Raw genomic sequence first — 21,749 nt, forward strand, 5'->3', positions numbered from 1 at the left:
AAACAAGATTACAGTAATTTTATGTTTATTGTCAGGTGTATTGCTCTTTTTACTTACCATATTTCACTTGAGCAATATCTCCAACAGTAATGTCAGCTACAGGTATCTGAATGACCTGACCACCCCTGATGACAGTGAACTTCTGTTCTTGTTCAATTCGGCTCTGCAAACCTCTAAACTGTTTTTCCTTACTCCAGTCATTGAAAGCTGTTACTAACACCACACACACTACAGACAAGAGGATTGCAGCTCCTTCAATCCAACCAGTTTCACCTTCACCTTCTTCCTCCCCAACAGAAACTTCTCCACAAACTATTTGGAAAGAAAGAAAATACTTATCAAAAAGATTCTGAATTGATGACAACATACATATAGTAAGTCTAAATCATATTTTTGTGTTAATTATGTTTACTTTATCAATTTTACCTATAGCAATAAATACTTTATTAAATTCAAAGCATTCCATAAGAACTCTACGTCACTTTCAAGTTCCCTGCTTCTGTGATTCTCAATCTCAGGAGAGGGAGGCAGTCTAGGTAGGGAAGCAGTTAAGAAGTAAGGACACTGAAGGAGATGAAATATCAGTCCTGAGGCAAGTTACTTAATTTTTGAGACTTGGTTTCTTCATCGTCAAATTATGATACCACCAGCTATTCCAGAGTTATTGTGAGGATTAAATGTGAGGATACTGGTAAAGTAGGTACAGCAGTGGCTAAGGCTTTCTTCACACTCAACCAAGGGCTAACCATATTAATTATTACATATGATAGATAAGATATACATGAAAAGTTAGTATTATGTGAAACCCATGAATCATGCTTATTTACTGTGTCATTTTTACTGAAGTGTGATCAAAAATTGGCTTTTATAACATGAAAAGTTAAGCAAAGTGTTACTTGTTATTCCAACCATTTGAGCACATGCTAGGTGCCAGACACTATTTTAGGAGCTAGAAATACAGTAGTGAGTAAGACACACAAGCTCTCTCTCCTCATGGAATCCATACTCAGACTGGGGACGGTGTATGAAGAATTCAGATAATAATACACAAATAATTAATTTCACATATCGACAAGTGCCATGAAGAAAAACATAGTGATGTGTTATTAAATGAAGAAAGAGGGGTAACTGAGGTTCAGTGAGCAGAGAAGGCCTCTTTGAGGTATGCATGACATTTGAGCTACAAACCAAATGTTGGTAGAGAACCAGCCATATAAATCTAAGAAAAAAAAAATCCAGGGAGAGATTAAAGTCAGTACAAATGGCAGAATAGAGATCAGAAAAGGATGCAGGGTGGGAGATGGGGAGTGGGGAGAGAATGAGCCAAAACTCTATAGTCAATAATGGTGAAGAATAACAGAACAGTGCTTTTTGACTTCAGGCTGTAATCTAGTTGTGAGTCCAAAATCAATTCAGTGGCTCATGACCAGCATTCTGAAAAATGAAACAAAACAAAACAGAAAGGATATGTGTGTAGTAAGGATAAGTATTATTTCCTGAAACGCTGATTACTTATAAATTCACATGAAGGAATACAGGCTTCTGGGTTGCTATGTGAAGTTATTTCTTTTTGAATTGAATTGAAATGTCTGAAAGCCATTGGTTCTCTTAAACAGACAAAGCAAGAGAATTATTGAGAAGAAAAGAATGAGTAAATAAATAACACTAGAAATGACTAAAGCATGTTCTAGCATGGTGAGCACAGACTGAAGAAAAAATCTGAGGTGTGAGGGTGCTGACTAAAAAGCAATCTGGGAGGGAAGACAGGGAATGAAGTTAAGATCAATCGGGGATGAAATGGAAGACTTGATGTGAACAGTTACAAAAAATATCCTGAGAACCACCAGCAGGATTCAACTGTGAGGTACAAGCAGGATAATCCAACAGAACCCCCTCCAACCCAAATACCAGAATTTCTATTTTAATTATTTTCAAGCTCAAGAAATCACCATGTGTCATTATGTATAATAACCAGTTAAGTGATTTTATGATTTACATTCTGTTTAACAGTCAAGGCTGTAAGAATGACTCTCCCCGCTCCATTCCTCCCTCTAGCCAGAAGACAGGAGATTAACTCTGAATTAGAGCAACTCTGGACTCAGGATCAGATGATAGAACACCATGCTGACCACTTTCACCAACTTGGAAACACAGCTAACATATTATCCAAGTGAAGCATTTTACTGGGTTTTGATGTCATTTATTACACAAAAAATGCAATACTTTACAATAGCATACAAAAACAACAGATTGACATCAGACAATGGAATTTACCAGTCATATTTTAACAAATACCTTTGCATAACTGGTGGGTAGGTATCATGAAAATGAGTATTATTTAGTAACTACACTTTTCCCACTTGGATTTATATAATGTGTTTCTTTTAGCTATGAGACATTAAAGCCAACTTCTGAAATTAATCAAACTTAGACCTAAATCAGGTTAACAATAATGTTTTATGGCTACAAGAAGAAAGCAAACATTAAATTTTCATTTTTTTTTTTTTTTTTTTTTGAGACAGAGTCTCACTTTGTTGCTCAGGCTGGAGTGCAGTGGTGCCAATGTGGCTCACTGCAGCCTCAACAGCCTGGGCTCAAGCAATCTTTCTACCTCAGCCTCCCAAGTAGCTTAGACCACAAGGCGCATGCCACCACACCCAGCTCATTTTAAAAATTTTCTGTAGAGATGGGATCTCGCCACATTGCCCAGATTGGCCTTGAACTCCTGGCCTCTCGCCTCAGCCTCCCGAAGTGCTGGGATTACAGGTATGAGCCACTGTGCCCAGCTTTATCTTTTACTTTCAGTTTCTATTTTTTCTATATGCTGAAAATATACAAATTATATATAGTTATAAATATAATAAATGCATCATTTGGAGGTATGTGCTCATTTTTTTCCTGATAAGAGTAAATAACCAAAAAGTTTAAAGACCAATGCAACAGAGGTTAAGGAGGGGAAAGAATGATGGACAACTATACAATTTTCAGCTCTGAATCTGACATGGATATCCATCACTAAACTACTGAATATTTCAAGAGAACTTGAAACAAATTAATGACATATTTTATTTCATATATAGTTCTACTCTACATCATACAGATAAGACCAAAATAATCTTGAAATAGTACAAAATATAAATCCTTTCCTACTGACAATGATTACAAATTTTTAGAGAAGTTACAGGGGAAAAAGGATCAAAGCTACAAAATGACTACAGCTTAGTTATATATATGTATAAATATATAAAGAACTTTAACAATGTTTTCAGTAAAGTCCAAGCTCAAATATAATAATAAAAACCTATATTATCAAAGGTGTTCTCTTGTAAATATATTCAACTGAGAGACACACACAGTCTAAATTCAGTCAATACTCTCTACCACAAGGCAAATATTCCATTTTAAAACCTCCTAGTTGAGCTATTCCTTGGGTGATGTATCAAGTTTGTACATTAATAGTATAGAGAAGTAGTTCTCAAAGTGCTGTCGTGAAACCTGAAGGGGATTCCTATTTTCATAATTTGAAGGCATAATTATTGGTCTCATATTTCATTAATGTATAACATAATTTTCCAAAGATTACACTGCATGTGATAATGTGACATAATAAATACAGAAGCAGATAGGAGAACCGAGCTATCTTCAATTAAGCTGGGCATTAAAGAGATATGACACCACTCTTTACATTATTTCATTTAAAAATTCATTATTGGGGGAACACTTTTCATCAAAATGCTATCTATGTGAATATACAATAGATTATTATTTAAAAATGCATTGATAGATATTTTGTCCAGCTTTACTGCAGTATGATTGATAAAACTGCATATATTTAGGGTATACAACAAAATATTTTGATATACATATATGCTGTGAAAAGACTACCACAATCAGTTAACATAACCATCACCTCATATAGTTACTTTTGTGGTGAGAACACATTAATATTCAAAAATTTTTCCATTTTAATTTAGAATATACTAAATATTTATAGGAATAATTCACATATCAAAAGCTCTTTGGAGTCCTCAATACTTGAAGAGTTTAAAGAGGTCTTGAGGCCAAAAAGTTTGAGAACTCCTGTTAAGTGCAGATACCAGTAACTATAGATGTATTTATGGTTTGGGCTATAGCATGTATTTTCACATCAAGTAATATTAGTAAGATATTTTGATCATTTAGATTTCTATGACTGTAGATTTACAAATAGATTCCTTTTAAGCAAGTTACCACACCTCAGTGTTGAGATGTAACAAGACAAAAAGATACACGTAGTGTACTAATAAATTATTTTTAAAAATGCAAGGCTGGGCACGGTGGCTCACGCCTGTAATCTGAGCACTTTGGGAGGCCAAGGCGGGCAGATCACCTGAGGTCAGGGGTTTGAGACCAGCCTGGCCAACATGGCGAAACCCCGTGTCTACTAAAAATACAAAAATTAGCCAGGCATGGTGACGCATGCCTATAGTCCCAGCTACTCAGGAGGCTGAGGCAGTAGAATCACTTGAACCTTGGAGGTGGAGGTTGCAGTGAGCCAAGATAGCGCCACTGCACTCCAGCCTGGGCGACAGAGCGAGACTCTGTCTCTCTCTCTCTCTATATATAGTCTCTCTCTATTTTATATATATATATCTGTCTCTCTATATGTATTTTATATATATGTCTCAATATACATATTTTATTTTATATATATAATAAAAATAAAAAATGCAAATACTAAATAACTTTTCACCATGGAGCAAAAAAATCTTTATATGTTTCATTAAGAACTTTTAGTGAACTCTGACTCTTTTAAAAGGGCCTTACAACACCGACAGCTCTAGATTATCTTCTCAGTTGGATTTTAATACCTGTATCTCCTTCAACAAATTTAGGGAAGGACCTGTCACTACATCTTACAAAGGAAGCAGTTTGAATTCCAAAAAGATTTGTCTTGGACTTTGCTGGTAATAAACTCCACTTCTTCAAAGTATTTTTCTTTTGTTTTCTAAGAAAACTAAAATGTTAAAGTAAAAAGCTTTTATTAATCTGCTAACTCAATTCTAGAAAACCAATACCCAATATTTGATAGTGACAGCTACCTAGGTGGAAAACTGACAAAAATTCAGCTGTATGTTGCTTAAGATGATATGACTCCCCTTTTCAGATAAACACATATATCTATGCACCATCATACCTTTACATATATTAGTGCTCATAGACACATAGACACACGGATACATATTTAAAATCTTAAAGGATATATACATAAAAGGGTATAGCAGGAATCTCTAAGAAGTGGGATTTCCAGTGAATATTATTTCCTTTGGACTGTCTTTGCCCAACCCCATTATTTTTTTTAAACAGTAAAATAGGTACTACTTATTTAGTAAAAATAGAGAAAAGTTTAAAAAATAATTTAGCTCAACACTGACAAGAATATTGTCTAAGCCTCTTCTTATCTATAGTGATTTTCAACCAGAGGCAACTTTGCTCCCTATGGGACACACGGCAAAATCTGGAGACGTTTTTGGTTGCCTCCCTGGGGGTGGGGTGCAGGATGAATATGGCGACAAAGAATTTTGTTGCTCAAAATGTCAGTCTTGCTGCTTCTAAGAAACCTTGATCTATATTAATCTCAGATAAACTGGTTTATGCTGTGCCCAAATTTCTTTAAAGAGAAAGAATACAGTCTTACATGAGCCTTGGTACATCTTATAAATAATTACATAATTATTGATAGAGTTTGGATGTTTGTCCCCTCCAAATCTCATGCTGAAATATGATCCCTAGTGTTGAAAGCAGGGCCTAAGGGGAGGTGTTTGGATCATGAGGGTGGATCCCTCATGAATGGCTTGGTGCCCTCCCCATGGTGACTAGTTCACACAAGAGTTGGTCCTTGAAAAAGCCTGGCCCCTCCAGGCCACCTCTTGCTCCCTCTCTCTCCATGTGTTCTGCCTGCTCCTGCTTCGCCTTCTGCCATGACTGTAAGTTTTCTGAGGCCCTCACCAGAAGCAGATGCTGGCACCACGTTTCCTGTACAGCCTGCAGAACCTTTTCTTATAAGTTAGCCAGTCTCAGGTATTCTTATACAGCAATGCAAACAGACTAACATAATTACCTTACCCAACTTTTAGAGTTAGCAAGTATCTCTTCACAACTCAAAAGGGTATAGGAATGAAGCTTTCACAAAAATATTTCGGTGAATCAGCCTTTTGATACATAAAATACTACTGGTTTGTTTTATATTATAGCTACTTAAATATAGTAACCAAAATGCATGCTAGATTTCCTACCAGTTACAGAATCTACCAGCAGAACTATTAATTTTAAACAAATTTTTTAAAAGGCAGAAAAAGAAATTTAAAAGAGAAAGGGAAAGATAGGAGAAAAAAACATTGGTAGCTACAAGTTAAAGCAAATCTACCACGCTATAATGTATTTCTCTGTTGGTTAGGATACTCTGCACAGGTTGAGTATCCGTTTTCTGAAATACTTGGGGCCAAAAATGTTTTAATTTTTTCAGATTTGGGAATATGTGCATATACATAAAATCAGATATCTTGGGGATGGGACCCAAGTCTAAATATCAATTTATGTTTCATATATACCTTATACACACAGCCTAAAAGTAATTTTATACAATATTTAAAAAATAGTCTTGTATATGAGACAAAATTTGTGGTAAGTACTTATGTGTGGAATTTTTCCACTTGTGGCCTCATGTTGGTACTCAAAAATTTTGAATTTCAAAGCATTTCGGATTTTCATATTAGGGATGTTCAACCTATAGTATAATGGCAAGGAAATTATCCAAATGGTGTATATAGCAAAACACTTTAAGAACTTGACAAATAATGAATTTGGGAAGAGAATAGAATTTTGCTTTCATAATGACATTTTCCAAAAGAAACCAAAAATTAAAAACTGGAATTGTTTCATAGTATAGTGTTCTAAAAAACTTAAAAACTGTGATAGCAAAGACCATGTCATATACATGGCATAGGTCTGTGCCAGACACATAGTAAGCACATATGGATAGGTTATTTAACCTCTGTGCCTCACTGTAAAAGGGAAGTAGGCCGGGCGCGGTGGCTCATGCCTGTAATCCCAGCACTTTGGGAGGCCGAGGCGGGCGGATCACAAGGTCAAGAGATCGAGACCATCCTGGCTAACTCGGTGAAACCCTGTCTCTACTAAAAAATACAAAAAATTAGCCGGGCGTAGTGGCAGTCGCCTGTAGTCCCAGCTACTTGGGAGGCTGAGGCAAGAGAATGGCGTGAACCCAGGAGGCGGAGCTTGCAGTGAGCAGATATTGCGCCACTGCACTCCAGCCTGGGCGACAGAGCAAGACTCCGTCTCCAAAAAAAAAAAAAAAGGGAAGTAACACAGTCTAATTCACAGGGTTACTGTGAAAGTTATCTGAGATAATATAAAGTACTTAGAACAGAGCCTAGCACATAGCAAACATCAATAAATGCTGGCCAGCTATTATTATTGTGCATTAACTAAATGAATTAGTTAATCTGAACTAGCATCAGATATGTCTTTTTTCCCCCCATTTACTTACGTGCATTATCCCCTTCTGGAGGCTGATAAAAAGAAAGGCCCAATGATACTATGGCTGCAATTTCTAATATAATTAAAGTGACATCTTGTAATGCTTCCCATACTAATTGAAGAAAGGTTTTTGGCTTTTTAGGAGGTATAAAATTCTTTCCAAACACTGCTTCTCTTCTTTCTAAATCTGCAGGGTTTCCACTTAAACCTAATAAAAAGAAACAAGTTTCAGTGAACAGTTTTACTTCTTACAAATGAAAATATACAGTTTTATTCAAAATACCTTAACTCATCACTCTAGATTGTAATTCCTAAGACCCTACCAAAATGTTTACTTTCATGCTTTAAGTGTACAGAATTTAAATCACTGAAAAACATGTGCAGGTCTTTAAAAGAACACTTTAAGTAGATAAGTTAGGACTGGACTAAGAATTTTCACTTTCCCAACTGCTTAGTTTTGTTTTTTGTTTTGCTTGTTTGTTTTTTTGAGACAGAGTCTTTCTCTGTCACCCAGGCTGGCGTGCAGTGGCACAATCTTGGCTCGCTGCAATCTCTGCCTCCCTGATTCAAGCAATTCTCCTACCTCAGCTTCTTGAGTAGCTGGGACTATAGGTGCATGCCACCACACCCGGCTAATTTTTGTATTTTTAGTAGTGACAGGGTTTCACCATGTTGGCCGGGCTGGTCTCGAACTCCTGACCTAAGGTGATGCACCTGCCTCAGCCTCCCAAAGTGCTGGGATTACAAATGTGAGCCACCATGCCCGGCCAGAACTGCTTATTTCTGATCGTACTATCTTGTACCATCTTGTAGATGTTAGCAATCAGAACTGTTATGACAGTCTGATGGTTTTCATATTGGAGTTAAACATTTCCCTGACCTTAGGATATTGTCCCCACAAAACTGGGAAGTTTATATATAAAGATATATATATATACACACACACACACATATATATACACATACATATATATTTGGTTTAGTTATTGCACACTGGACAGCTGTGAAAGTCTGATTTTTTACTCTCATTTGCTGAGTAACAGTGAAAAGTTAATCTATCACAAGCTCTAAAAGCTTCTCTACTAAAATGTCTCTGTTATACTTCGATTGATAAAAGATTCACAAGTCACATAACAGGATACTTAGGATGATCTTTCTTAGAAGTAATAGGTGGTGCTATTGAATGTACCTATTGTCACTTAAGGTAAAAGGTATACTGTAGGAGGTATACTGTAGGATGTAACATTTATTGTCTGGAGTATGGAATTAGAAAGATATGAGGAGGTTAAAAGAGAGCTAGTTGGATGAGCATCCATTTTGCCATTCCTTCACCCTACCAAGTAAGTCTTTAACCTTGTTGATCCTGTCAAACCCAGATATATCCCAATTAGTTAATGCAAAGTGTATACACATGTACATTATTGTGGGAGTATAACAGTACAGACAGCAGTGACAAATGATATTTTTCCTTAGTCTAAGAATGCTAGAGAAGCCAGGCACAGTGGCTCACGCCTATAATCCCAACACTTTGGGAGGCCGAGGCGGGCAGATCACCTGAGGTTGGGAGTTCAAGACCAGCCTGCCCAACATGGCGAAATCCCGTCTCTACTAAAAACACAAAAATTAACCAGGTATGGTGGTGGGTTCCTGTAATCCCAGCTACTCAGGAGGCTGAGGCATGAGAATCACTTGAACCCAGGAGGCCGAGGTTGCAGTGAGCCAAGATCACGCCACTGAACTCCAGCCTGGAGGACAGAGCAAGACTCTGTTTCCGAAAAAAAAGAAAGAAAGAAAGAAAAAGAGTGCTAGAGAAGAAGGCAGAGATAACCAGGATAATATCATTTTTGACTTCTCATATTAAACCTAACTTCAATTTGTTTTTTTGGCAAGAGCCTATTCCAAGAGAACATCAAAGGAGGAAGACAGGAAAACAGTAGATTACTGTAAGGCTCTCAGCTTTAAGTGCTTTAACTATTAATCTCACTGCTCAGGCAGGCAAAGAGTAGAAGAGGGAATATAAATACATTATTAGAATAAATAATGAGAAATGAACATATAGCTTTAAAGTAATTACTTACTTCATGGAAGGATTCAACAAGATTCAAAGATTTCAGAAAATGATCTCACTAGCAACTATAACAGGGTCCATACTGGGTAATACAGAAAGTATTTTAGATTTCTCAGTTGAAAAAAAAAAAAAGAAAAAAAAAAGGAAAAAAAAAAGACTTATCAGTTGAAAGCTTCCAAAGAGCTCTAGTTTTTAAGACAGAGTCAACGGAAAGCAAAGCAGCAATGGACTGCAGTAATAAAGATGAGATTAGTCTATGGGTAGGTTTGTCTTGTCTTGTGTTTGAATGCTCTTACTAGCAAAAAGAAAAAAAAAATGGAGATAGTGGTTATATCAGCCTAACTCACACTGTATAAAGACTACCATTAATTGCATACATATGACATACCTGTAACACCTGATAATTATCACCACGAAAAAATAATTGGCCAAATCTTAACTTATATTGGTTGTAACAGGAACCAATATTTTATGTTACCACTGAAAAGAACAGCCACAGAGCTAAAGGTAGCTTTAAAACGTATCTTGGAAAGAATATGGGAAGTAAAGGTCTTAAATGCTATTATAATTCCTCTAAACTACCAACACACACAAAAGCACACACCTAGGACACTATACCAATAAAACTATCTGGTATAGGAAGTAGAAGACCTAGGTTCCAGTTCACCTACTGAAATCTTGTGCAAGTCACTTAACTCTTTGGGAGTCAAGGGAGGGCACTAACATCAGTTGGCCAAACTTACAAGGTTGTTTTGAAGAACCAAAAGAGAAGGTATACACAGTTCATAAATCATAAACAGGGCAACTCTTAAGTTAAATAAGTGGACCACAAATTATAAACTGACTGAACACTATAGTTATTAATTCAATTTTGGGGACAATTAATTTCTATTAATAATAAACTTACACAATCTAAATACAATAAAACGAACAGTTTTGTAACAATAGTCTGTTTCCCAATAGATATTTACTGAATGTTTACTACTTCTAGGGACTGTTCTACATGCTGAGGAGTCAGTGAGAACAAGAACATTCAATAAGTTTATACTATCCTGGAGGCAGACAGTAGACAATTAAAATAACTACCGACAAGTACAATGAAGACAATAAAAAAGGGCCACTAGAACTCTCTCAGTGGGGCTACATTACCCTTTCTAAGGAGCTGACATTTGGCTTCAGCCTGAACTTCCAGGGGTCAAGGGTGAGAAGACTTTCGAGCAGAACATTCCCAGCAGCGCAAAAGCAAATACAAAGGCCCAGAGATCAAAACAAGATTAGAAGATTTACTAGCCAGAAGCAAAGCCACTGTAGCTAAAACCCGGTGACCCTGGAGGAAAGAAGAGAGGGTCAAAATGGAAAAAGTGGCCAAAGGTAAGAACATGAGGGCTAGGGAGAGGAGAATGGCATTCTCACCTTAAAGTGCAATGAAAACCATTAAAGCAGAGTAGTGGTAACTAACCTGCATTTTAGAAAAATCACATAAATTGCTATCTGAAGGAAATTGAAGAGAGCAAGAGTGAAGGAAAAAGACCAGTTGGGAGGTTGCTGCTTATAAAGTATAGATGATGGTGCTTGAATTTGGGTTTTAGAAGTGGAGGCAGAAGGGGATAAGTGGATTTGCCAGGTATTTTGGAAGGAGATCAGACAACGTACTGAAGGACTGGATGTAGGATGAAAGGGAAAGAATGTTTTTGTTTTTTTTTGCGAGGGGAGGGGTCTTCAAGCACTTAAGTGGGTGGATGGTAGTCATATTCCAAGACGGGCGATTTTGAGAATTGAAAAATTAGGAGGAAAGGGGAGGGAGGAGTTAATGGTTCTGTTTCATAGATTTAAACAAAACAAGTGGAGGTGTCTAGTAGATAGCTGGCTATCCATTTTCAGAACTCAAGGAGAAGTCTGAGCCAGAGTCATCAATATACAGATGATTCTGGAGCCACAAGCCCAGTGAGAGCTCTCAGAAAGTTAAAGTAGACAAGAAGGGAGCTAGGCTGAGGCTACAGCATTGGAGCACCCAACACCGATGTTCAAATAAGGCAAGAGGAGCCCAAGGCACCTAAGAAGAAACAGCTAGTGAGGGACGCAAGGAAGGCAGGGGAGGGGTGAACAAAACAAAACATGTTCAGGTAGTACTACAGAAGCCCAGAGACGAAAAGAGGTTTTAAAAAGATGATGTGGCTGACTATGACAAATGATGTTAAAAGGATAAGTAACAGACCAGAGAATGGAACACCGTCTTTCACTAGATAGAGGCTGATGACCTTGTAAGGAATATTCCAGTGCAATAGCGTGGAAGAAAGTCTGATTAGGAAAAAGCTGAACGGAGAGTGGGAATGAGCAAGTGGCAACAGTAAGTATAGCTAACTTTTTCCAAGAGTGTGATCCAGTGGGCAGAAATAAATCAGTGAAGATGAGTTCAAATGGGTTTTATTTGCATTTTGTTTTTTAAAAGTAGGGTGACAGACATTAAGTCAAGTGACTTAATGACAATGATCAAGTGGAGAAGACAACACTGATGATACAGGAGACGAAGGGTAATACCACAGGTAAGCTTTCGAAGAGGCCAGAGGCCATGGAATTCAGGGCTGCAATGTTTGTCTAATACAGATGCAGGAAGAGGCTTCTACTGTAAGGAGGGAGAAAATAAAGTATGAGATATAGCTAAGCTGGTGGAACTGGCAAAGAAATTACTGGTCCTAGTTTTAAAAAATATAAATGATATCAAATTATTAGGAATAACTTGTAAGAAAATACAACGAGAACTCTTCTGCCTAATTGGCTCAGTTAATTGTAGTGTAGTGGCAATGAGGCCAAGGTCATGCATGGAATTGATCTTCTTATGGCCCAGTTAGCTTCACAAAGAGAAAATACAACCAAAACACATCAAAAGTAAACTCAGAATTACATGCTTTTGGGGTATGACTCCATCATTGTTTGGAGTAATAAAAGTCTATATTTGATCTATGAGTAGATAATAGCTCAGAAGTACTGTCTTTATATTTGAAAAGAACATACTATGAAATAAAATGTCATTTATATTAAGATCTTAATGTTTTACAAGAAAATGTAGCATCCCAATTGTGGGGACTAATAAAATTATGTCCCAATTTAGGAAATACAGTGGGGGGGATTTACTGGAACGTTGGATGTAGATTTAACCGACAATCACAGCTAACACACAGCACATACTACAGTCTTATCAAATTATGTACTAGAAATTTTGTATTTGTGTATATATCATATGTATGTGTGTGTCTGTATGTGTTTATATTACATGTACATCTATGTACGTCTGTGATATGGTAAGGATGTTTATCCCTTCCAAATCTCATGTTGAAATGTGATTCCAAATGTTGGAGGTAGGGCCTAGTGGGGTAATTGGATCATGGGGGCGAATCCTTCCTGAATGGTTCAGCATCATCCCCTTGGTAATAAGAAAGTTCTTGCTCAGTAGGTTCATGCAAGATCTGGTTAAGAGTCTGGGAACTCCTCCTTCTCTCACTCCCGCTCTCATCATGTAACGTGCCTGCTCCTGCTTCACCTTCTGCCATGAGTAAAAGCACTCTGAGACATCCCTAGAAGCCAGGCAGATGCCAGTGCCATGCTACCTGTATAGCCTGCAGAACTGTGAGCCCATTAAATCTCTTTTCTTTATAAATTACCCAGTCTCAAGTATTTCTTTATAGCAACACAACAATGAACACACACAGAAAACTGGTACTGAGGTGTGGGAAACCGCTATAAAGATACTTTAAAAAGTGGAAGCAGCTTTGTAGCTGGGTAACAGGCAGAGGCTGGAAGAGTTTGGAGGGCTTAGAAGACAGGGAGATGAGGGAAAGTCTGGAAACTTCTTAAAGACTGGTTAAATGGTTGTGACCAAAATGCTGAGAGAGATATAAACACTGAAGTCCAAGCTGACAAGTTCTTAGATGGAAATGAGAAACTTATTGGGAACTGGAACAACGGTCACCTTTGTTATGCCTTAGCAAAGAACTTGGCTGTACTGTGTCCATGCCTGAGGGATCTGTGGAAGTTTGAACTTAAGAGTAATGACCTAGGGTATCTAGCACAAGACGTTTCTCAGCAGCAAAACATTCAAGAACTGGCATGACTGATTCTAACAGCCTACTATTAGCAGGAGCAAACGAATGACCTGAAGTTGGAACTTATAATTAAAAGCAAAGCAGAGGGTAAAGTCTGGAAAATGTGCAGCCTGGCCCTGTGGTAAAGAAGGAAAACAAGTGGGCTGTAGTGCACTCAATTTCTAGAGAGATTAGCATGACTAAAAGAGAGCTGAGTGCTAACAGATAAGGCAATGAGAAAAAGGCCTCAAAGGCATTTCAGAGATCTATGGGACAGCCCCTCCCATCACAGGCCCAGTAGCCTAGGCGGAAAGAATGCTTTCAAGGGCTAGGCCCAGGGTGCAGCTGTCCTGCTCAGCTTCAGGACACTGCTCCCTGCATCCTGGCTGCTCTGGCTCCAGCCTCAGCTCAGAGGGGCCCAGGAACAGCTTGGGCCACAGCTCTGGAGGGTGCAAGCCATAAGCCTTGGCAGTTCCTATGTGGTATTAAATTTGCAGATACTCAGAATGCAAGTGTGGAGGAGGCTTGGCAGTTTTCCCCTAGATTTCAAAGGAAATATCGGAAAGCCTTGGTGCCACAAGAGAAGCCTGCCTGGAGCAGAGCCCCCATAGTGAAACTCCACTAGGGCAGTGCCAAGGGGAATTGTAGGGTTGGAGCCCCCAGAAAGTCCCCCAGCTAGGGCACTGCTTAGTGGAGCTGTGGGAAGGGGGCCATTGTTTTCTAGATCCTAGAACAGAAGAGCCACTGGCAGTTTGCATCCCAAGCCTAGAAAAGCCTCAATCACTCAACTACAACCTAAGAGTAGCCACAGGGGCTGCACCTACCTTATAAAGCCACAGAGGCGGAGCTGCCCAAGGCCTTGGGACTTCACCCTTTCTATCAGTGTGCCCTAGATGCAGAATATGCAGTCAAAGAAGATTGTTTTGGAACTTTAATGACTGTCCTGCTGGGTTTCAGACTTGTCTACTACTCCTTTCTTTTGGCTGATTTTTCCCTTTTGAAATGGGAAGGTATACCCAATGCCTGTACCATGATTGCACCTTGGAGTAAATAGCTTGTTTTTGATCTTGCAGGCTCATAAACGGAAGGAACTCATCCCCAGATGAGATTTTGGACTTTGAACTTTTGAATTAATACTGGAATTACTTAAAACTTTGGGACACTATTGAGAAAGCATGATTGTATTTTGAAATGCGAGAAAGACATGAGATTTGGGGGGGCCGGGGTGGAATAATATGGTTTGGATGTCTGTTCCCTCCAAATTTCATGTTGAAATGTAATTCCAAATGTTGGAGGTGGGGTCTAGTGGGAGGTGATTAGATCATAGGGGCAGATTTCTCATGGACAGTTTAGCACCATCCCCTTGGTGATAAGTGAGTTCTTGCTCAGTTAGTTCACATGAGATCTGGCTGTTTAAAAGAGTCTGGGACCTCCCCCTTGTTTCTCTTGCTCCCTCTCTCACCATATGATGTGCCTGCTTCCACTTTACTTTCTGCCATGAGTAAAAGCTCCCTGAGGACTCACCAGAAGCCAAGCAGATGCTGATGCCATGCTTCCTGTACAGCCTTGCAGAACCATGAGGCCAATTAAACCTCTTTTCTTTATAAATTACCCTGCCTCAGGTATTTCTTTACAGCAGTACGCAAATGGACTAACACAGTCTGTATCATAGTGGACCTATAGCAGCAGCCAAACTGACTTTTCTAAGTGTGGGACACAGGAAAATGTGCAGACCAAGAAAGTACACAAAAATTTATGTTTATGTTTATTCTTCTTGGGAAACAATCTAATATTCTCATTACTTTCTCAATTTCAAAAGAGGAGGCGATCCCTTCCCTAACTGCAAATTTAAGAGACACTGTTCTAAAGTCAAACTTACACATTCTTTCCCAAATGCCTACTATGTCACTGTGCACTAGGCATACAAAGGGAAATGACTCAGGATGCCTTTCCCTACCACTTGCCCTCAAAGAGCTCAGTTTGGTGGGGGAGACTGACAAGCAACCAGTTAAACACTCTGGGTTGTGTGTGGGTTTTCAAACCTAAAGCGCAGGAGAAAATCCTGGACCGAATTTCAGCAACCACCACTTAAAAGCTTAGTGTCTCATTTGCTTTCTTGCCCTTTACAAGTCCATGAAGCCATGCCTCTTACGGAATACCACTTGGCACCTGCCTTTAACTTTTATGAATTCATTTATAAAAATGAATTCCTTTTTTAATGTAGAACTCTGAATAACAAACATGATCCTAGGGCTGGAGGCCTGTATACCAGAAACCCTATTATCAAAAAGTCTAGCATTCAATATAAAATATAACATAGATAACATAGGACCACAATGAGATGAAAGATACACCAAAAGCTAGTGTAAAAATATAAGGATCAAGGAATGTGATTCAGAATATGAACAAGAAAGTCAATGCAGGAAAACAACAAAGATACAGAAGAAAAAAAAACTGTGAAGGTAATTTTATGCAGTTAGGATGTTATAAGCAGGTTATTTTGGTATAAAAGTGCATTCTTGGATTCTGAAGACTGTAAGACAGATGCTTTCTCTAACAGAGCCAAAAATATGAAGTTATAAGCCTCAATTCCAGTTCACCTTGAAATTTACAGTTCCAATTTCTTTAGGAGTTAGGATGGTTAATCAGAACCACTGGGAAGTTTTTAATATGAAAATTACATCTGGTCAAAACACTTCCTATTGACCAGTATGCATATGATATTCTTCAAAACATATTGTTAGAAAACAAGTGATAAATGGGCAAGACAAACAGGAATCACATAAATACACAATTTCTTGAATAGGGAACTCTTTTTGTTCTTGAGACAGGGTCTCACTCTTTTGTGGGATCACACACGGATCACTGCAGCCTTGACTCAGGCGATCCTCCCACACTCAAGCGATCCTCCCACACTCAAGCTATCCTCCCTCCTCAGCCTCCTGAGTAGCTGGGACCACACATGTGCCACCACTCCTGGCTCATTTTTTTTTTTTAATGTTGCCCAAGCTGGTCTCAAATTCCTGGGTTCAAACGATCCTCCCACCTCAGCTTCCCAAAATGCTAGGATTACAGGTGTGAGCCACCATACCTGGCCAGGGTATGTTTTATAAATAAAGAACAAATTGATAAGCAGAACCTTAAACCAAAATTTTTTTCACTATGTAATTCCAAAAATGTTTTTCCCTATCAAAAATTACTACTGAGAAGAGGGAACACAGCTACCTCTTTCTTCATATTGCAACTTTTTTACAAGCTATGTGAACTGAGCTTTTGTAACCGGTAACATACAATGCAGTGGTTAAAGCATGGTCTCTGAAGCCAGAATAAGACTGGAGCCAGAGTGAGACTCTGGGTAAACTGCTTAACTTTTTTGTCCTGAGGGTTCTTTGGCTGTAAAATAGGATAAACTTGTTAAAATATTCTTTTAATATTTTCAAGTGCTAATAGCCAATATGGCACAAAAAGTGTTATCCATCATAAGGATAGCCTATCATTTTTGTGGTTATTGCTTAAGAAATGTCTTGGGTTGTTCCTCCATACTTGACAGAAATCCAATATTGACACCCCCAATATTTCTGATTTCCCTTCTCCATTCATTTTTTTTAAACATGTATCGCCAACACACTACACATTTCATTTAGTTGTCTTATGAACTGTCTCCCCATGTGAACATGTGAAAATTAGGCAAAGATATTTGTTTTATTCATGGATGTATACCCAGGGCCTGGAAAAATGCCTACTGCATGGCAGATGCTAATAAATACTACAAAATTTCAGCAATTCTAAGATGCACATATTGTTACATAAAGTCTCTAAAATTGTGATGATTTAATTATACACCTACAACTGCCTTCCAGTAACTGCCAGGCCCCACCACCTTTTTTAGGGGAAGTATATAAAACACAGGACAATCAATATCCCAAGTCTGAAGAAAGTGTATGTCAATGAATTAATCAATAAATGAATGAACTAAAGGGACAGGTAAGACAACTTCAGTTTTACCTAATTGAAATTCATGTACTTTGAAGAATCATTTTAATTCTCACTTTCCCTGACTATAAACAGGGTATTCTAACAAAAGACTACTTGCTGTCTAGTTCATTTCCTTGGACATACAAACTCCTAATTGCTTACTGCTGGTCATGTTTCAGTTATTACCACTTGTATACTTGATCAGTGACAAAACGCTTCTGTATGAATTATTTCCACTAAGTTAAACTAAAACTATGAATATTCCTTTGGAAATAACATTCTTGTGAAGGCTGCTGCTGTTTTTTTTTTATTTTTGAGACAGGGTCTCCTTCTGTTACCCAGGCTGGGGTGCAGTGGTGCAATCATAGCTCACCACAGCCTCAAACTCCTGGGCTCAAGTGATCCACCTGCCTCAGCCTCCTGAATAGCAGAGCTGCATGTGCCACCACAGTGGTTAATCTTTTTATTTGCAGAAATGGGGTTTTGCTATATTGCCTAGGCTCGTCCTGAACTCCTAGGTTCAAGAAAACCTCCCGCCTTGGCCTTTCAAAGTTTGGGGTTACAGGTGTGAGCCGCCGCACTGCTGTTTTCATTTGTATTTTCAACTGCAAATATAAGTATAATGCTTAAAATGGCTTGCTTCACATTCTTTTTAAAATATTTCAAAAAAACAAATTGTGTATATATAAACAGTGAGGACAACAGTTTATACAAATTTTAGCAAATATTAAATTCACAATACTAGGAAGAATATGAGCAAAAACTTTCTATGAATTAAAGAGGGGATAATGCATGAATTTACCTAATAGTCCAAAGCAGCAACAATTCACATAGAATTTTGAGTGGTAAGTGGATATTTCTAGAGATTATCCATAGCTTCCAACATACTGTCAAAAGGGTGCATAACTATCCCCTTCTCAAATTTTAAAAACCACTGTACTAGAGGCAAAATTTTCAGTTAACTTAACTTCACTAATTAAACCAATTTAAAAGGCACTGCTCCAAATAATACCGTGAAAGAAACTGTAGTGCAAACTAATGAGAAATCATGTCTATAAAAATGAGAAGCCATTCTCATTCTCAAAGGGTGGGGTATTCAGTTACCAGAAGACAAGAACTTTGATTAATAGAGAAATGCAAGGACCTGGTTAGGGGAAGTACAGTTGAGTGAAGATTTGAAACTAAAGTTCAATATTGCTTTTATGAACAAACTATGTTGTTATATTGAGGGCTCCTTAATGTTAGTGTCCCCTATCAACTTGATGATGATAAAACAATGAGATTTTTAATGGTTAAGCTGAATTAATAGATCTACCAGCTGAGAATAGCATACTAATGTACAAATCTCTAAGACGCTATATAATATCTCAGAGTCGGTTTGCATAATGAACAATCTTCAAATTTTGTCAAATTACTGTCTATTAAAGTCCATGGGAACTGTTTCTGATACTCTTAGTTATACCTTAAGTATGCAATCAATTTTGTCAAATTATTGTCTATTCAAGTCCATGGGAACTGTTCCTGATACTCTTAGTTATACCTTGATATGCAATATCATTTTAATGTATTAATAGTTGGGATCGATCTTGTAGTAATCAAACCCAACTACATTAAAATGGTATAGCATATCTAAGGTATAACTAAGAAGCTGGTGTTTCTAGTGGTTCCAATTTGAAAAGATCCAGAAAACCTTGAAGAGTTAACAGGTCTTGCAGGAAAAGAACATATTCCAAATAGTCTAAAGAAGCCCTGTTGGGACACGTGTGAATACTGACTGTGGCTTCCTCAAGATCATGCTACTTCAGAGAAATCAAAGTAACTACCTATCATTAAAATAATTAACAATTCACAATGAATTACATAGGTTACACAGGTTTTAAAGAATTTTTAAATATAATTTAAAGTTATTTAATTTTGGAAAAGACTTTCTGCTATTACATTATATATTATCTAAGCAATAGCATGGCATAAAATGTTTCAGGAAAAATATTAAGAAAAATACTTTTGCTTAATTTCTCTAGAATTGGCTTTGGAATATATACTAATATACTTTAAAATTTTACATTAATAATTTCTCATCCTTAATAAAATAAATTGTAATCCCCATTCATCCTCGTATGTATCCCTTCCCAACCCTGCCTTTACAATTTGGAATTGCTTTCCTGAAACGTCCTAACCTTTATTTTACGTTCAATCTGATTAATTTATAAAAGGCAATCTTCTGAAATTATTTCAAAGGCCATAATGCCAGAAAGTTATAATGAATTTTCCTTTTTGATTCTCAAAAAGAAAACCTGCCACAAATACAAATTTCTGAAACCAAAGGCTTCTGTGAACACAGGGATATTCAACATAATTCAAAGACTAAAAACTAGTTTCATTAAAGGAAATGTCTGTTAGGTGAAAAACTAACTTCCATTTTATCTATTTCATTTGCTTTAGGAACTCCTGAGCTAATTATTAAAGGTTAGGCTAAGCCTCATAAGCTAAAACCAACTCAGTCAACTACTGAGAGTGACAACTATTTTAAGCCACCCAGCAAAATGAAGGATAGTGATCCGAGAGTTTATTTCCACCAAATCCCTGGGAGACATCCAAGCCTGGTTCCTTCCTCTATAGCTCAAGGGAAGACAATCTTTTTATCATGAACAGGCAGCAGTAGTATGTATAATGGAAGAAAATATTTCACCCCACCAATCTAAAACATATAAATTAATTTGCAACATTTATGTGTTAATATAAAAATACCTTAACTGTACTCTGATAACCCATTTTTAATGTCACTATAATTATGTCATAATCTTACAATTGCCAAGATAATATAAGCATGCTTATTTATAAGCCAAATATATAGAACTCTTTGCACAAAGAACCAAAAACAAGCATAATAAAACTCACCTTCATTGGGAGATGTTTTCAATTTGGTGCAAATTCCATAGACGTCTCCATAGCTTTCCTGTATTTTTCGTAATGCGTCTGTGGACCTGAGCTCCATGAGAGCCCGCAGCTCTGCGAGCGTAATTCCAAAGTCTCCATCATGATTAGCTTCCTTCAAAGAGTTTTTCACACCACTGTATGCAACTGAGTTGTTTGCCATGTCGCCCATTACAAGTATAATATATCAGAAGGAAAATGTTTCCCAAAAGAATTTAATTTTCACTTGATGTATTCCCAAGATGAAAATCTTTTAAATATGAAAATCTTTCTTAAACCAAACACTCATTGTATGACTTTGTAACGCAGCATCAGCAGCAACATTTCCCAGAGAATTATCTTGACCTTTGGCCCATGACTAGTTTCTCCGTATCAATCATGAGATATACACACCTGTAAGAAGAAAATATTTAAAAGTTAATAAAATCTATCTTAGAGTATTATGCACATAAGCATATTTTCTAAATGTCATCAGGTAGCTAAAGTACATTGTTTAATAATATAAATATTTTTGAACTCCAGTCTTGTGCTTTTAAAGTGTTTTGCATGATAAAAGATCAAAGTACAACTTTTAAATTAAATTGTATATCAAAAGACATTAGATTACATTATTAAATAAAACTGCACTTCACATGACTGAATTTTATGATCCACTCAGCATTACTGTTATTGTTCCAAGCACTATGCTAGTTGTTTTAAATTCATTCTCTCACTTAATCATTACAATTTAATCCCATGAGGTGCTACTCCTTCTTCTTCTACTGATAAGAGCAGACTTCAAGAAAGTGAGTTTTCTGCCCAGCTAACAAATGGCTGAAACGTCTGAGGTGGACTGTCTCCAAGCCCAAGTTCTTTTAACATTATACTTAGATCTCTCTCTCCAAGTCTTTCATATGGAATAGCCCCTGAAAGGACAAAAAGCATAACGGATCCTTTAATATTATTTCCTGTGATTCTCATTGGCCACTCTGTGACTCTACCATCTTCCGGCTGTCAAAAACTATACTCTATATGATTTGTCACATGTTACCACCTCAGGTCTTCCTTTGACCCCCTATATAAAGAAATTCTCTACTCTTTTGTTTTCCTTGCCCAGTCTTCTTATTACCTGAATTTCTCTTGTTCATTTGTTTATATGTTATTTTTTTCCCTCC

At 37.4% G+C, this 21,749-nt stretch overlaps 1 protein-coding gene and 1 long non-coding RNA gene across 17 annotated transcripts in view; one reads left to right on the top strand and one right to left on the bottom strand.

Moving 5' to 3' along the window:
• Window positions 1-20,988, bottom strand: part of ATP2B1 (ATPase plasma membrane Ca2+ transporting 1) — a 68,452-nt gene extending 47,464 nt beyond the window's left edge. For 8 of the 16 annotated variants that reach the window (XM_063615144.1, XM_063615143.1, XM_063615149.1 and 5 more), the window contains exons 1-3: window positions 20,560-20,988; window positions 7,550-7,747; window positions 58-312 (exon numbers count right to left, since the gene is read on the bottom strand). In XM_063615144.1, the coding sequence (XP_063471214.1) occupies window positions 58-312; window positions 7,550-7,747; window positions 20,560-20,767 (661 nt within the window). In that variant the 5' untranslated portion in view covers window positions 20,768-20,988. Of the gene's footprint in view, window positions 1-57; window positions 313-2,611; window positions 2,618-7,308; window positions 7,339-7,549; window positions 7,748-20,559 lie in introns of all 16 variants that reach the window. The other 8 variants (XM_063615153.1, XM_063615154.1, XM_063615151.1 and 5 more) reach the window with 5 other exon arrangements.
• On the top strand, window positions 293-12,237 carry LOC129459954 (uncharacterized). The gene is made up of 6 exons (XR_008650106.1): window positions 293-374; window positions 2,056-2,312; window positions 4,875-4,946; window positions 10,599-10,978; window positions 11,851-11,954; window positions 12,057-12,237. It is a non-coding gene; the product is annotated as an uncharacterized lncRNA (long non-coding RNA).
• Window positions 20,989-21,749: the final 761 nt, after the last annotated feature.

This window comes from Symphalangus syndactylus, chromosome 13 (genome assembly GCF_028878055.3).
Source record: "Symphalangus syndactylus isolate Jambi chromosome 13, NHGRI_mSymSyn1-v2.1_pri, whole genome shotgun sequence".
Classification (NCBI taxonomy): Eukaryota; Metazoa; Chordata; class Mammalia; order Primates; family Hylobatidae; genus Symphalangus; species Symphalangus syndactylus.